This window comes from Dipodomys spectabilis, unplaced genomic scaffold, assembly GCF_019054845.1.
Source record: "Dipodomys spectabilis isolate Male_0828 unplaced genomic scaffold, ASM1905484v1 ptg000329l, whole genome shotgun sequence".
Classification (NCBI taxonomy): domain Eukaryota; kingdom Metazoa; phylum Chordata; class Mammalia; order Rodentia; family Heteromyidae; genus Dipodomys; species Dipodomys spectabilis.
Genome location: NW_024871006.1, coordinates 2,618,831 through 2,636,527, shown reverse-complemented (window position 1 = coordinate 2,636,527; position 17,697 = coordinate 2,618,831). Strand labels below are relative to the sequence as shown.

General features: G+C 40.0%; 1 protein-coding gene across 4 annotated transcripts in view; it reads left to right on the top strand.

Moving 5' to 3' along the window:
* Helz (helicase with zinc finger) overlaps positions 1-16,391 on the top strand; it is a 147,158-nt gene extending 130,767 nt beyond the window's left edge. For 3 of the 4 annotated variants that reach the window (XM_042702567.1, XM_042702568.1, XM_042702569.1), the window contains 2 exons: positions 6,381-6,633; positions 8,838-13,524. In XM_042702567.1, the coding sequence (XP_042558501.1) occupies positions 6,381-6,633; positions 8,838-9,181 (597 nt within the window). In that variant the 3' untranslated portion in view covers positions 9,182-13,524. Of the gene's footprint in view, positions 1-6,380; positions 6,634-8,837 lie in introns of all 4 variants that reach the window. The other variant, XM_042702566.1, reaches the window with a different exon arrangement.
* Positions 16,392-17,697: the final 1,306 nt, after the last annotated feature.

Below are 17,697 nucleotides of genomic sequence, written 5' to 3'. Positions count from 1 at the left end.
CACGGCTTCCCACTCTCTAAGCAAGTGCTATATCTCCCCAGTGTTTTAAAAAAAATGTTTCCCTCTCATGTGCTCCTTTTGGTACTAGTTCAGGTCCTTAACTTTTAAGACTGCCACTGAATTGGAGAAGAAGGGATGAGATGTAAAATGTAATTATCACAGAATTTTCTGTTCTTAGAAAATTCCCTGTTTTTTCTTGTTTTCCCCAAGTGTTCCTGTAAGTACTACCTTAGATTCCTAAGATCCCCAAAAGTTGCTTCTGATACCCGTGGGGAAGTTTCATAGCCTTTGTCGAAGGACAGACTTTGGGCTCCGTGTTCACCAGTTTCGCTGCTGTGCATCATGAGGTTCTGCCTTCACCTTCCAATGTGCTTACAGTGTGTGGGGGAAACTGTGGCAAAGTTCCAGAAAGCTTGTACTTTACTAAAATAATAAGTCTACTTTATAATCACTGAGCTTTTTCAGTGGCCATTAATTTTGGAATTTAAGATCTTTGCACCCTGGTTTTCTCGATATTTGCTATCTTTATGTTTGTGAGTGTATAAATAGGTACCTTCAGTTGCCAGTGAGTTCTTTCACTTTGCAAAAACATTTGATCACTTTTACTTTGATGCATGAGATTCACATGTGATGTCTAATTTATTAACACTGAAGAAATCTTTTGACAGGAAAAATATTTTTGCTACATTGACATTTGCAGTATATTAGGGTAACTGTTGTGTGTTCAACGTGATTTTGTGTGAATCATCTCACAGAATGAATAGCTCGTGTTCTTGCTGTTTGTTTCCAACCTTTTAAGACATTTTTAAGCTTTAACAATACAGAAAAATGTCTTATTTCCTTCCTTATTGTGGATTCTTTGATTGTCAGACACATGGATAGATTATTTTCATGTGGAATAAAAATATTTAGTTGTTAGCTTAGCTGTTAGTGTGAATGGAGATGGTCTTTTTTTTGTCCTTTTCATATTTTGTCTCACTAATTTTATCTCTTAATAATAACTTTTACTTATATTTAGAGAGATGGTTTTACTCTGTAGCCTAGTCTGGCCTAGAGGCCGAGAGCCTCAGTGTGATCCTCCTGCTTCAGCCTCCCAAATGATAGGATTACAGGTCTGTGGCACCATATCCAGCTTTTTAAAATTTTCTTTGTTCAAATAAAATATATACTTAGCAGGAAAAGCATAGAAATTAAAGGAATAATTTAATTTTATTATACAAAGATAGCTACCCTAACATTGTGTTTGCTAGCCTCTGTAGATATGAATACGTAATTAATTGATGGGAAAATTATTTGTTGGGGAAACTTGAACCCCCCCCCCCCCCCCTCCAGTTACTGTGCCGAGAGACACCACTACATTAAATCCAATTCTGTTAGTTCAAGGTACTCTGAAATGGATTCTTGTCCTATTTTATCAGATCTTTTGCTACCTTCAAATTTTAGAGTGTTCCCACTTAGAAAATTAAGCCTTTCCTTCTGTGTTCAGATGCAGTGAGAGCTGCCTGTGGCCCTGGCTGCTTGGCTGAGGCTGGAACACAGGAGTTCCATCTGGTCCTTCAGACCAGTCTTAGTTGAGTGAACTTGAAAATCCCCCCTGCCCGTGCGCATGAATACACACACACACACACACACACACACACACACACACACACACACACACACACACACACACACACACACACACACACACACACACACACACACACACACACACACACATTCTCTCTCTGTAAAATAATGCACTTAATTGTGAAAATAATTATTTCTAAGTAATACAAAAGAAATAGTGAAGAATGTCACAATCATCTAGGTGACAATGATAGCATGTAATGTGAGTCGATCTATGGTGTGGCAGTACAAAGGGTGGGTTAGGTATCTATGGTTAAGAATGGAAAGAGATTTAAAATGAGATTTCTCTAGGATTATAGGCAAGAGCTATTGGCATCTGTCACTTAAAAAAAAAACAAAAAACAACAATTTCTTAAGATAGTATATTTCTTTAAGGCCTCATAGCCACTGTGGTCAGGTACTAAGACAAAAACATCTAGCAAGTCCATCCCAGAAAGGTCTTTGGACAACATAGTTCCAAAGAAAGATTCATACCCATCAGCTGTATGGAACTTCCCTTCCCCTTCCCCTTCCCCTTCCCCTTCCCCTTCCCCTTCCCCTTCCCCTTCCCCTACCCCTTCCCCTTCCCCTTCCCCTTCCCCCCCTTCCCCTCCCCTCCCTTCTCTCTCTTCTCTCTCTCTCTCTCATTTTTTCTTTCTGTCTCTTTCTCCTCTTTCTCTTTCACTCGTTCAAATAGTGAGTCTGGGGCTCTACTATGTGAGTCACAGCCCAATTTCCAGCTTTTTGGTGGTTAATTGGAGATAAGAGTCTTATCCTCAGCCTCCTGAGTAGCTAAGATTACAGACATGAGCTAGCAGACCTGGCCTAATTCATAGTCTTTAGACAATTTTCAAAGTAGTAAGTTTGTGCCTTTGCAGGGCTCAGATATCGTTGAGGCATGTCCCCCTCACTTTGGACATCATTATGAATCAAGGATCATTATCTATTTTAGTTTTCTGTTTATTGTAATCATAGTTTCTGAAACTGCTCTGTCTTTGGACACTAATCTTTAAGAATTACATTCTGATTCATCTCTCCTGAGACTTCTGTGTATAACAGCATTGTACATTTGAATTATTTTGATCTGAATGATGAAGTCATATAATATTGTCTGAATTTGTGTGTTACAGCTAAAATGGTGAAAAGACATTTTATAGTATTAGATGTTTATACTAAAAAAAGGGGGGACCTTACTTAGATCAATAGCCAAAGCTTCTATCTTAAGGAAATAGTTTAAAAAAAAAATGACAGATGCCAGTGGCTCTTACCTATAATCATAGGAGTCAGGAAGCTGAGATCTGAGGATTGTAGTTGAAAGCCAGCATGGGCAGACAAATCCATGAGTCTGAATTTGAAAGTTCAGCTCAAATGGGAGATAGAAGAATCTGAGAAAGAGCATGAAATCCTGAGTTCAAACCCCTGTTCTAGCACCAAAAAAAACAAAAAACTAAGCTAGGTGTGTGGTACTTTCCTGAAATCTCAGCATATAGAAGCCTGAGGCAAGAGGACCACAAGATTGGGGCCAAACTGAACTATGTAGTGAGGCTGTGTCTCTGGAGGAAGAAAAAATTCAAGCTTCATTCCTCTTTTGATATAAAAGATCAATTACATTTATAGTGTGATTTGAAATTGAATCTTGTACTTCATCTACACATTCATCTCTGCCAATAACTGCCTAAGAACTGTTACAAATATGTTATTCAACACTTCTGCAGACTTGCTATGTGTGTCAGCTTTGTGATTTGGGGAGGTTTCTACCATGTTATGTCCTGTTGGATCAGCCTGTTTCTCTCTGATTTTTGTTTTCTTTACTAGGCCTGTGACCTGTGTCTACTCACTGTACTACTGGTTTATGTGTACTGATTATTTAGAGGAAGAGTGCTTATGAAGTACATGTGATTTCCTGTGTGTTTAGTTTCCATATCTTCAGGGGACTATTAGAATCTGCTCTTTCTGGGGCTGTGGCTAGCAACAGTTTTGTACTTCAACTTCCACAGTAAGGATTGAGAATGTGATTCTCTGCAGGTTTTGACCTGGCTCAGTTTCAGTGGGACAATAAAGAGAACACTGCATTTTTACTTTAAGAGCCCGTTGTTTTCATTGCCAGTCTGATGATGAGGCTCTTTACTAGCTGTTGCAATTGGTTGTCTAGGCATGAAGAACTTCAGGCCACTTGGGAAGGCTGGACCTCCTCTACTTACCACCTTAATTGATGACAGGCACAGAAATTTTTGGATGTGTTCCTTAAATTCACAGTTGACATTGATGCTAAATTAATAAGGCCATTTAGAGTTCTCGAAAATCAGAATCATTCAAAATGATTTTTGACTGCTTGAAAAATACTTTCTTTCACAAGAATAAAATTAAAGATGGGAGTCGATACTATACTTTGAGACAGAAGAACAATGAAACTGGGAGAAAGGAAGTAATCAAATCGCCGTATCACCCTTACCTTCACGGTCCAATAACTGCAGCTGGCCCCACACAGCCTCCCTGCAGACAGGCCTGCCTTCCCCAGCGCACACGGCTAGCCAACTCCTGTTCTATCCTGATTACACCCTGTAGTGCCAGCTGTTTGAACCTGCACTGTCAATTTTGTCCAGTTAACTGACCTGATGATATCTACCTGCGCTCTCTTTTATTTCCAAAAAAGTATCCTACTACTACTGTGCCTGGTCAGCTCTTTCTCATCCTTCACCCAACTTCCACTTACAGCAGCGGCATAAGAAAGATTCCTTATAATCATAATGGACCATAAAAGCACATTCATTATTGAGGAGGAGGGGGATAAAAAAGCAATAAAAAAATCTATCTCATCTGTGAAGATCAAATATGACTCCCCCCCCTCCTCCTTTTTTGGGGGGCATGTGCAGTCTTGGGGCTTGAACTCAAAGCCTCTTTTTGCTGTGTGTGCACAACTGGTGCTTTACCACTTGAGTCATGCCTATAGTCCAGCATTTTGCCCATCAGTTGGTGATGGAGTCTGGCAGACTTAAGATTTTAGCTGAGTAGTAAGGATGATAGGCACAAACCACCAGTGACTTTTTTTTTTTTTTTGGTGCCATTCCTAGGCTTGAACTCCAGGCCTAGGTACTGGCTCTGAGCCTTTTTTGCTCAGGCTATTCTACCACTTGAGCCACAGTTCAAGAGTCACATGTACTTTCCTACCTAGGCTGGCTTTGAACTTTGACCCTCAGATTTCAGCCTTGTGAGTAGCTAGGATTATAGGCATGAGCCACTAGTGCTCAGCCCAACACGGACCATTTTTATGTTACAATAAAACAATTACAGAACAGTGACCCCCTTCTTATACGGCAGGAATTAGTCTGAATGCCACACATTTCCAACTCATTTAATTCTCTCATCCATCCTAAGAGGTGGGTGCTGGGAGTCATTCATTTTATAGGTGAAATTGCCCGGGGCAACACTGCCAGTATGAATCAGTGCCCAAATAGCAAAGCTAGCCAGCTCTAGATGGGGGCTAGTACCTCATAGAACTGCACTGCCTGCTATTAGCACTGACATCAAATCTCTCTCTAAGTCAGGTATGTTGGTAACCATAAGACTTCTGGAAATGGCTGGCAAGTAGCGCTTGTCAGGAGGGTAAAGAATTAGTGTTGTGCACATTTGTAAAGTTTGGAGAGGAGGAAGTCTAAGGAATTCTTGTTTCAAACACGTTAAAAAAAAAAATATTTTTTGTCAGTTGTGGGGCTTGAACTCTGGGCCTGGGCACTGTCCCTCAGCTCTTCCTTGAGCTCTTTAGCTCAAGGCAAGTGCTCTACCACTTGGCCACAGCACCAGTTCTGATTTTCTGAGTGTTTTATTGGAGATAAGAGTCTCAAGGCCTTTCCTGCCCCACCTGGCTTTGAACTGTGATCCTCAGATCCTGAGTAGCTAGGATTACAAATGAGAGCTAACACGTCCAGCTGTAAAAATATATTTTGAAGAAAGTAATGAGGATTTTTTTTTTTTTTTGGTTAAAAGAAAATTGGTGAAGTCTATTCAGAAGTATCTCTGTTAGACAGGGTCATTGGTTAAAAGAAAATTGGTAAGCTGGGCGCCGGTGGCTCACGCCTATAATCCTAGCTACTTAGGAGGCTGAGATCTGAGGATCGCGGTTCAAAGCCAGCCTGAGCAGGAAAGTTCGTGAGACTCTTACCTCCAATAAACCACTAGAAAACCGGAAGATCGCAGGGACAGCATCCAAGCCCAGAGTTAAAGCCCCATGACCAACAAAAAAAAAAAAAAAAGAAAGAAAAAAGAAAATTGGTGAAGTATCTCTGTTCGACAGGGTCTAAGTAAATACAAAGCAAGAAGTTGGGAATGCCTAAGAAATGAGTCTAGAATGAATGACTGCTCAGTTGGTGGTGACCCCAGTGTTTGTAACTCAGCCTTTGTGTACACCTCTCTTTGTACTCTTACTCTGTTGTCACCTAAAATATCAATAGCATTTTACAAATGAAGACAACTAGCTCAGCCCCCCTTTTGAACAGACCAGAAAACAGAATCTCAAATCAGACATATGTCGTCATAAGCCTGCATCGTAAGGGACAGAGCTGAATTTTGAGCCAGTTCTCCTGACACCGTGTCAGAGTGAAGGCTGCCTTTTCCTAATTTTTCATAGCAGTGAGTTCCATAGTCACTGAAAACAGTATTTTTGAGAATGCCTACTTAATGAAGCAAGATTGCTATGAACTACATAAGGATAGTAGGGATATGATATGAGTGTTACACTGATTTACAAAATGTCCTTTCTCTTTTTCTTTGTATAGTATGAGCCCCGAGGACCTGGTCGGCCCTTGTACCAAAGAAGAATCTCATCTAGCTCAGTGCAGCCTTGTTCTGAAGAAGCAAGCACTCCCCAGGATGGCCTGGCTCAGAGTAAAGACCTGCAGGACCAAGCCAATTCACCTTCTTTCAGCTTCTCATCCCCTGAGTCCTGGGTAAACACCACCTCATCTGCCTCTTACCAGAACATTCCATGCAATGGATCCAACAGGACAGCTCAGCCCAGGGAGTTGATAGGTAAGATGAGTGGGTGAGTTGCCTGACCATTGAGATTTTGACTCCTCAGCACCTGGATATTTGTATTACTTTCTTCAGTCATTATTTGCATATTCCCCCACCCCCTGCTTGCGCTAGGGATTGAACGAGGGTCCTAGAGCATGCTAGGCAAGTGCCCTACCACAGAGCTACATTCCCAGCCCATTTGCAGTATCATCTTTGAACAATACTCCGTTCTCAGAGCTCAGTGGAGTGCCGGAGCCAGGCACATGCATTTAAGACCATGTCGATCCAGTATTTGTGATGTGGAAGGTTAGCAGGCTTATCACTGTTTGGAAATTGATCTTGGACTGTGACTAAGTAGGAGAAGTGATGGGACTGCAAACATTTCTAAGTAGGTAGAGTTACCTTTGCGGGGAAAAGTATGTCTTCTGGCTGCCCTCATTCTGGCTGCAGGTCAGAGTGGGTTAGGTGAGCAACAGTTTTCAAGGGTTTGTTAGTGAAATGTGAACAGGATACTGTATAATAGTGTGGCTGTGAGAGAAAACAGCGAAGTCTGCCACTGGAGTCTGTAGAAATCCCTGTAATGTACACTGATCTCATAAACTGAGAATGCCATGGCTGAAGAAGGAGAGGGGCATGGAGGAGACAGGTGGGTAAGGATGGCAGGAGCTCTGAGCTGCTGGGAAAAAGCCTACAGGCTTCCTCTTGGCCTGAAACGTGAATGTACTTTGTCTTTCTGGTGTCCCCTCTTTTTATTGTACGGAATGTAAAGAACTAATTATCCTGTAGGCATTCTCTAATATCCTCTGTGTAAGCTGTAGTGGATCTTTGTGAAAAAGGCTGAGATCTTCTGGTGGTGCATTTCCCCCGTAGCATCAGCCTTTGCATTTGAAATTAACTTTGCTCATCTTTACAATGTGAATCCATTGTTTCTGCAACTGACCCATTTTTGAGTACAGGCCATCCAAAAGCATATTTTTAGAACAATAGTGCATGGTAGAGAAGAAAAAAAGAAGCCATTTTGCTTTTATTTTCTGGCAAGAGACACAATTTTAATTCATTTTATTTTATTTATTTATTTATTTTTTTTGGGTCCGGTCGTGGGGCCTGAACTCTGGGCCTGGGCGCTGTCCCTCAGCTCTTTTAGCTCAAGGCTAGCGGTCTACCACTTGAACCACAGTGCCACTTCCGGCTTTTTTCTTTTTTGCTTATGTGGTGCTGGGGAATCGAACCCAGTGCCTCAGGCATGCAAGGCAAGCGCTCTACCACTGAGCCACCTCCCCAGCCCTTTTAATTCATTTTAATCTTTAAGCATTCATCAGTAACCACTCTCTTTAGGCTGTTATAGTGGAGTTGCTTTGTTGTTTTTAAAGTCTAATATGAACGTACTCATGTTATTATACTTGAATTTCCTGAGAAATATCTAAATTGCATACCAGTGATGCTAGATAATTTTGCTTAACATAATTTTATCTTAAAAAACATCTTTTTTCCTACTTAAGTTTTCAGATAACGTGGTTAAATCAGTTTAAAACCTGAGCTCGGCACTGGTGGCTCACGCCTTTAATCCCAGCTACTCTGGAGGCTGAGAACTGAGGATTGCTGTCAAAGCCAGCTAGGGCAGGAAAGTCCCTAAGACTCTTATCTCCAGTTAACCACTCAGAAAACCTGAAGTGGTGCTGTGGCTCAAGCAGTAGAACATTGTCTTGAGGGACAGCACCCAGGCCCAGAGTTTAAGCCCCATGACTGACAAAAACAAAACAAAACAAAAAACCTGACCTGAGCTAAGGCAAAAAGTTCTGGAATGAATGCCCAAAGCATGTATCATTTGTGGTTTCCTCTCCACAGATCTCCATTACTTTCTTCATTAGTAGGAGACCAGGTGTATTTTTTAGTTGCAAGTAATACTTGAACATTAAACATTTAATTCAAATCACTAGTGTCCTGAAACACAACTTCTTGTGTTACAGTCCATACATAATTATCAAAGTGCACAGATTCGTTTTTTTTCTCACAACAAGCCTTCACCTTTGACCTTTAGCTGTTTGTGTATCTATAGTCTAGAGTGATTTGGTTAGAGGCGTAGTGATTTCAGTGTTCTGCCTGTTCTTGTGACTACGGTCTCCGGGTTCCTGGAGATAGCTCTGTGGCCCACCAAGCCAAGGAGATGCCCAAGTACCACTGGATTCCCCTCAAACCCTGTTACTGTTCTCTGCTCCTAGCCCCGCCTAAGAATGTCAAAGCCTCTGAAGATGAGGTCAAGTCTGAGAACCTGGAGGGGTCAGGCGCCTTCAACTACAGTGTGCTCCAGCATCTCGGCCAGTTCCCACCGCTCATGCCCAACAAGCAGATCGCCGAGTCAGCCAGCAGCAGCAGCAACAGCCAGCAGAGCTCCGCTGCGGCCAGTAAGCCGGCCATGTCCTATGCCAGCGCGCTGCGGGCTCCACCCAAGCCGAGGCCCCCTCCTGAGCAGGCCAAGAAGAGCAGCGACCCCCTGTCTCTGTTCCAGGAACTCAGCCTGGGCAGCTCCTCAGGCAGCAATGGCTTTTACTCCTATTTTAAATAATCACCCTTTTTCCTCAAGGGAGAATGTGTTAATTTCTGTTTGTATCAGTAGAATTAAGGTAGTTGGACTTCATCTATAGATGCACAATACCCTTTGTTTTAATATTAAATATGTTCTCACTTAATTGCTTTGCTGCTAGACTTGCAACTAATTTTTTAAAAATATATTTCATTATTTTGCATTTTTGATGTGAGTCCGAATTTTGACAGCTTTTATGTAGAATAAAAATATTTTTAAATTTGTGTATTGTTACATATGTTTGCATCAAGCTAGCAGCTAAGAGGTTAATTGTGCAACTATAAAAAAAAGAAAAAAAATGTTTGTCTAAAATGTATTTAAAAAGAAAAAAAAATTGTAAGTAGCATTTACATTTATTCAATAATATTACCATATGCTGGATTTCTGTACCAGAAATGGCCAGTTGATGTACAAATGTATGTTATTTTTGCTTAAATTCATTTAAATTTTTTTAAATAAAGGGGCAGCATCTTCTAAATACTTTAAGTTTTATCAGCTTTTTTTTTTTTTTTTTTTGGTAACAGGATGCTGCCGTCCAAGACTTTCAGAGTTTTGGATGACGTGCTGTGCTGGTGTAACCTCCATCCACCGTAGGATAGAGTTAAGGCATCTTTGCCGGTGTTTCTGTGTGACAGAGCCGGCATACTTAGCTTTTTTCTTTTTGTTTGTTTTGTTTTTTGGTTGGACAAGCTACCCTTTGAGCTTGTTTTTAATGTTAATTTGATAGTGTGTGTTTTTTTTTAAACAAATCATGAAGCTGAAAATTTTTAGGATTGTTGGTGCTTAGTAGACTTGATAACTATTTTAAAAAAATGCGTGAATTTAGTAAAATCCTTTTTTTCTTCACTATGCATGGATAACTGTTTGTAAGCCGGCTTCCTCCTTCTCCAGGGGTATACAGAATTGTGCCGCTTTGAGGTTTGGTTATTTTTCCCTCCAGTAAAAATTTTGGTACCTTATTTGATGTTTACATTAAAATATGACATTATCTATGGCAATTCAACTATTTTGCTAGTTGTTTTGTTTGAGGAACATCACTAAAGAAAAATGCAATGTCTGTCAAAAAATGGATCAAAAATCATCAGTCTGGGTGAGAAAACTACCTTTGGTTTTCATGTCTTTCGATTCTTCTAAAATACCCCTTTTGAACTTGTAAACAAATATGAAATTTAAATAGCTACCTTAAATATTCTATGGTCTGTCAGTTGTTTTGAATGAACTTTGGTAAAATCCAAAGGAACATGTTTACCCTTTTAGAACTTCTGGTCTTTATAGCACATTTGAAGCAATGCATGTCCTTATCATTTCCTGATCTTCTGATAGTCTCTAGAGTACCATAAATCACTTCCTTTAAAAAAATACATAAATTGAGGTCTCATGACCTGTCTAGCGAGCCCAGTCTTCCTAAGGGTCCAGGCAGACATAGTCTGTGGAAGACTACATTTGACAGGCCATCCTGTATTCTCAGTAGGTTTAAAGCCAGGTTGAAAGTGGTGTCTTTCATCTAATAACTCTTCTCTGCCTGGGTTAGTTTCTGTTGGCCAGCCTCAGCCTCCTGTAATGTTCAGACAATTTCAGGCAAGAGCTCCTTTGGTTAAAGCCTCGCAAGTCTGGGATAGATGAAGCATGCTTCTCTCTTCTGTTCTACCTTTCTGTTCAGAGTGCAGTTCATTTGCACACGGCTTCCTATTACAAACCTGTTGAGGCTATGGACGTGTTAACGGTTAGAATAAATCACAGAGGGGGAAAGCTAAGCCAGAAAGCCGAAGCAGCAGACTTTGTTTGGATGATGTCAGAATGCCACATTTAGCTGTATGTCAGATTTTGCTCAGCATACTTTAGTAAGAAGAAGGAAGAAAAAAAATCGCCATATGGCTGTGTCTGTCCAACTCTATATGCCAAAATTCCAGACATAGCCCAAATGAAAAATAGGTCTCCCCATTATGAGGATATCTATGAAAAATAATTTTCTTACCAGTGGGGTGATTTCCCCCCACACATGTCAAGACTGCAGGACTACCACACCAGCTAGATGAACATACAAAAGGCATTTTCTAGTATGAAGACAGGGCTTTCAGTTCACTGCCTGAGCTTATCACCTAATTTTCTGTTTTCCATACTTGAACTGTTAACAAGCATCAGTTTTTAAGTTATTTATATTTATATTTTGTTAAAGAAGTGACACGAACACCGTACCACCTTATATAAATACATGGGCGATGGAAGCCTTGGGTAAGGAAACTTAAGTTGCCCTGATACTCTGTGTAAGCAGTTATTTCTCAAAGGTGAACAGTAGTAGCGACTTGTTAGTCCCGTGTCTACCCCTCACCTCTCTCATTTCTATCGCTGGTCATGGATTTGAATGTTATTTCTGTCTTTTCACATTCTGCATTGGATGTTTCTTTTGATCTTGACAAGCTTCCTCTTTTTCAGCATTACTAAATGCCATCTTCCCACCCCTGCTCTGCAGAATCTGTTATTTATCTAGTAGTAGTTTTGAGCCAGTCTCACTGAAGAATCATTGCAAGTCTCCATTGAGGTGGGCGTGGCTTCTGAGTGCCCTTGATAATGTGCTTTGCTGTTATTAGGTGCTATTAGTAGGTGACCACAAGACAGTCAGAGAAAAGTAGCATATTTTCTCATTTCATGCACTAGGCAAAGCCTTAGAGCTCAGAGTGAGCATGCACATGTAGATATATATATTTGAAGAAAATGATGGTAGCTCTGAGATAATACCAATTATTACCAACTTCCTTTTCCTCCAGAGCAGATTGCTTCTAAGTAAGGTTAATTGTTCCTATGATTTCTTTCTACTTCTTTGTTCATTCATTGTCTCTTGATGAAGTTTTCTTGCTCTTGCCAGTACTAGTTTTTAATTCATTTCATTTTTGAATTTCAGTGCAACTTGAGATTTTGTTTTCCTCTCAAAGAAATTTCTTTGGGTGAGTTTGTAGAGTAGTCATACTAAGTTTGTTTTGCTTTTCTTTTTTCATTTCTTGATCTAAAAATGCATTTTTGTTAAGACTTGAAGAACTTCATTCACTTTTAACATGGGTATTTTCTGGTGTGTTTTTGAGTTTGGGTTGCCATTTTGACATATACTTTATCAAATTGTGAACACAATATTGTTTTTAGTTGACCATTTAAACTAACATGACCTTCGTTTTCATTTCTTCATATAGATCATGTTAAATGTGTAAAATACCAAACTGCTTGTTTTTTTTTTTTTCCTCACCAGAGATTCTAGGATAAGTTTGGGTTTGGTAAACATCAACTGGTCTTTTCAGTTTGAAGAATTGCAGAATAAGTAAAATAAACAGAAATCTCTGTGAGTAAGCATTACATAATTAAAGATAGCAATCCTTAAGACCTATTTATGAAAAGTTTCCTTGTTTCTGAAGCCATTGAAGTTGCTGAGAAAGCTAACTGAATTTTCTAACATTGAAATAATATATAGTACTATGCTGCTCTAGGAGAGTTGATTTTATATAGTTAATATTTTTCATCTCAAGAGCAAAGCTATAAATGTATCTTGCTACCTTGGCTAAGAGACAGGGTATGAGGAATAATTTCAAGATAAATTTGAGTATTTCACAGATATTATTTAGAAATTTCAGTTTCCTAAAATTGTTATTTTTAAGAGCCACACACGATAGCATTGTTTCATAGTGGAGTTGTTTTTAAAAAAGAAAATCCCATTTTTAAAACTTAAGAACATTCAAGGTTAAAAATTTCAGTGTATTATTGAAAGATACAAATGATGGCTTTAAAATATTATTTAGGTTAGCATCCTGGTTTTTCCTTTCTAGGTTGTCAGAGGTAGCAGCTTGGCCTTTCTAATTTTCCTAAGTGTTTTCTTCTGACTATCCCCCTTAATATTTAAAAAAAAAAAAAATCTGCCTGAATCTTGAGGTAGATCTTTATAGATCTGCTTATCTCTTCCATGTTGTCATCTGATCCATAGTCAGGCCACCTAGAAATGAGCAAGAGTGGGTACTGTTCTAACAAGGATGTCTTGTTCAAAACCTCTCGTAGTGGTGGCCATGGCACATTATAAAGGAATTGTCTTGAAAGAATAAGTGGCATGTTCATTTCTAAGGCCTTCTCATGTTTTCATCTATTTGCAGTTGGGCATTTCTTTGCTGAGACTTTTTTGTATAGCTGCTAAGTTTACACTTACCCATGTTCAAACCTGTTTAATTTGCAGTCTCAAGGCTCTTGTTCAAAGGAGTGAATCTCAGTAATGTTCAGCATTCTTATAAAACACATTCAGAAAGTGACATGATGTTCCTTTAAACTAGACTATCAGGTGAAACATTTAAAATTTTTAATGTAGCATTTAGAAATTCTGAACCTGTTAAAACAAAAACCTACTTTGGAGTGAACTTTCAGAAACAGTTGTCAGAGTTCCTAGATGTTTTGGAAGGGAGGTACCTGATCTAGACATAGAAATCTGGAGAAGCTCGACGTAGAAATGTGAACTGAGCTTAGGTCCCAGACCCAGCGATGCTGTGGGAGTCTGAAACTTCTAAACTGGAGAGCTAAGAAAGCCCAGAAATGTTCATATACATAGAGTGTCAGCAATCAGAGTAGTAGGCCAGACTTTATTTGCAATTTGTTCAACAGAGAGATTTTATTTTGATACAAATATTAAGTATAAAGCATAGTAAGTTTTATATAATTCTATGAGTTTGTTAAACAATCTTAACAAAATTTTCATTAAGTTCTTGGGGAGTCTTTTTAACTATTTCTACCTCAGAGATGAGGTCTCTTCTGTATTTTATTTTGCATACTAGCATGCGATTGCCTGCCTTAGAATGTGTATAGGAGGAGAAATGAATATTATTACCTTTTAAGCAATTGTTGATTTTTATGGAATAATTGTTTTCATGCAACACTTTGTAAAAAATGTTGACAAGGAAAGGAGAGGGGTGGCCAGTGACATAGTTTTCAACACAGAGTAGCATCTGATTTACAAATCTGCCCTCTTACACGATTTTTAGAATAGTGAGAGGGATGAAGAAAAATTCAAATGCTTCTCAAACTTGAGCCAGCTTGAACTTAGCTGACTCTACAGACTTTTGCTGGATCTATCCCCAGAGCTCCTGGTTCTTGGCTAGAGACTCGGTTCTGCCTGGGGCTGCCTGGTCCTGGAGCCACACTTGGAGGATCATTGGTCTAGAGAAAGTAGAAGGTCTTTCCCATGATGCATTATTTACTTGGTGTAAACAACTGATCTCTTGGATCATTTTTAATCATTCGGATACCATGAGTGGTACATGCGTGGAGAATGCGCTTTTACCTTTGGCTTGGCTGCCCCCCTCCCCCCCTTCCTCTAGTGGGGTCTGTGCTGATCTTCAGTGGAGAAGAAAAGCCCTTTCAGTTCTGGGGTGCATTTGTTAGGTTTTGTGGCCACAGCTGCCCAGCTTTGGTGTGGAGCTCTGTGTTCCTTGCCACATAGCTAACCTTGATCCCTGTGTGTAGAGGTGAGAATTGTGGAAAGAAGCCATCCGAATGTCACGAGAATGCGCTGTGCATTTGTCGAGGCACTTTTACAGGAGTCTCTGTCCTAATAAGACAGTGACCTGGAGCTTCAAAAAGTCTATACTCCCCAAATAATGTATTCTGTAATTTTTAATGGGGAAGGGGTTTTCGTTTGTTGGGGTTTTTTGGGGGGGGAGGGAGGGATAAGGGCAAAGGATTTGCTTTTCAAATTATGTGTTTCTCAGGTTAACAGAAGTTATTTTGATTCTCTGCCATGCCCGCAGGTGTTTGGGGCAGCCTGAGGTGTTGGTGGCGGCAGGAAGTAGTTGTGATTATTATGTTTGGGAAACAGTCTAGGGGGATCTTCCACCTACACAGCATGACACGTATGCACAAGTTGTTTGGAGCGTGAAATGGTCTCCAACATACTAAATCTGATAATGTCTTTGGGTATTTTTACATTTGTGTATTGGTGTTGTTATTTCAAATATTCACCCTGGACTGCATGTTGGGGGGATTGGGCTCAGATTCTGGTTTTTTAGTTTGACTTTGAATTTACTGAGATACTAGCAAGGGAACGCTTTTAAGTGTAATGTAGAAAGAGTTAGGCATAGAAGTAACTCAGGCCATCCTATGGTGCATGGCTTTGGAATCCTCAAAACCCAGTCCTTCCTGCTCCTAGGCGCCGTCCCCTTCGGTGAGGGCTGCGTGTGTGCTCAGCACAGGCTCCTTGCTGCAGTCCCCACGGAGGGGGAGCTTTGGTTTAGTTGCACTTTGCCCTGCGTGATACCTGTATGCAAAGACCTCTTTCTAGCTCTGGGCAGGTCAGGGGGCTCTTCTGTGCAGATAAAAGTGCTAGAGTGTCGGTGACACCGGAGAAGGTTCTCAGCACCCTCCCTTCTGGAGGAAGGGGCCCGGATGTTCACATATCTCCTAGAAACCCATGTATATGGCGTGTACATCACGTACTGTAGCTGATTTCTGTGCCAGTCATCTGACCTGGTCCTTGAAAACTCATGAAGGTACTGGTTATAAGTAGTTAGTTGTATCCTAGCTAAATATGGTGATTAAAATGCATCTCTAAATTATAAAGATAATGGCTTTGCATTATTATTAAAGGGTCCTGTTATTCATGACGCAGGATTTTTTTTTAATGCTTCAAAACTATAATTCTTAACTAAATGTGATCAGCTAACTTTTTTTTTCAGCATCAGTTACTTAGCAAATTCATACTGGGTCTTATTTTTGGAAAGCCTGCCTTGGGGGAGGCTGTATAAAACTGAGCTGTGAGTTCCTGTCTCTTCCAGATACCAGCTTGCACAGCCACCTAATGAAGCATAACTTATGGCAGAGTGATAGCAGTTATTCTATTTTCCTTTGCAGTAAATGATACCTCATCAGAGAGGCTCTGATACCTGAAGAGTTTATTCTTAAAAGTAAAAATGACTGTACCCTAAAGTAACCCCAAAGCCACTCTCTAGAGTTTTTGTTTTTCTTCTTTCTTTGTCTTCATCTTTTCTAACTTAGTTTTTGGTATGACTTTAGTTACTTTTGTTCAAGTTTTCAGCCTGGGGGTCTACAGTTCCTACGGTGTGATCCTTGTCTCAGTGAAGTTCATTTGTTTTCAAAGTTTCATGGTAACACAAAATGTATTTTACTGCTACAACTAAAATGTATTTATAATAAAATGCCTTTTTAATAATTTGGAGATTGTTTTATTGCTTGTGTACTGTACTGCATTTCCTTTTATTTCTAAATTCAAAGGGCCTGGAGATGTTAAGTGCTCCATTCAGATGGTTAAGTTGACTTGTATCCCCATTTCAAATTCAACAGGGATCTGATTTTTTTTTTTTTTTTAAAGTATCATGAACTACGGGTAACAACTCAGTTGGGTAGTTCTAGGTCTGAATAGGCCAGAATTTGAGGGTGTAAACCTAGTTTACATCAATACATCGTGAAGGAACAATAGATGTGTGATCGTACAGCTGGCAAAACAGTTTTTTGCTAACTATGCAGAAAATTCCCTTGAGTCAGGATGGCATTTAGGGTGGGGGTGGGGGTGGGGTGGGGGTAATGTTTGCATCTGCTGCGGTGTGATTTTGAGAGGCATTTGCAGATCACAGAATGTTCACGTGCCCAATTTTATCCTTAATGTCCTATTAATATGGCACCATAAATTAGCTTAAATACTCTTTATTAAGATTGATAATTAGAAATGAGGTAGTTGGCCTTCAACTATAATTCATTGTAGTGAATCTATTTTTAAACTAGGCATTTTGATATTTTTGAGTTAATTTGATAGGATAAGAAACATGTTTCTGGATTTTAGAAAAACAGTTTCCAGTGTGTGTGTGTGTGTAGAAATGTAATGGAGTTGGAACCTCTGCTTTTTGTCAGTGTGAGATACCTCCAGAAGCTCCAAGGACAGCAGGGAAATGCAAGTCGATGCTCATTTCTCTGCCATCTTGGTGCTCTTTGGCGGATTTTTCTCAGTAAGATATTGGTGTGAAAGTTAATGTATGACAGTTATTGTTAAAGAGCTAATCTCTGGCTGGGCACTTTTGCTTGTAATCAGTAATCCTAGTTGTAACTCTAGCTACTCCAGATGCTGAGATCTGAAACTCCCAATTTGAAGCCAGCCCGGACAATAAAGTCAGTGAGATGCTTATCTCCAATTAAAGAGCAGAAAGCCAAAAGTGGAGCTGTGACTCAAGTGGTAAAGAGTGCCAGCCTTGAGAAAAACAAAGGGACAGTGCTCAGGCTCAGGTACGGACACCGATAAAAACCCCCAAAGGAAATGAATTGACACTTCCACCAAAACTGCAGAGTGGTAAATTATGCAGGCCACATGTGCAGCAGGCAGAAAGCTGGGTGGGTGGGTTTGGGGTGGTTGTAGACAGTGGCTCACATGGTTTTTGGCTCATCAACATCCAAATTGCCTCTGGTTGGATTTAAGCAGCACTATTTTACGCTAGAAGGTTTTGTCCCCTCCTGGAAATCGTCCTCTTCATGGT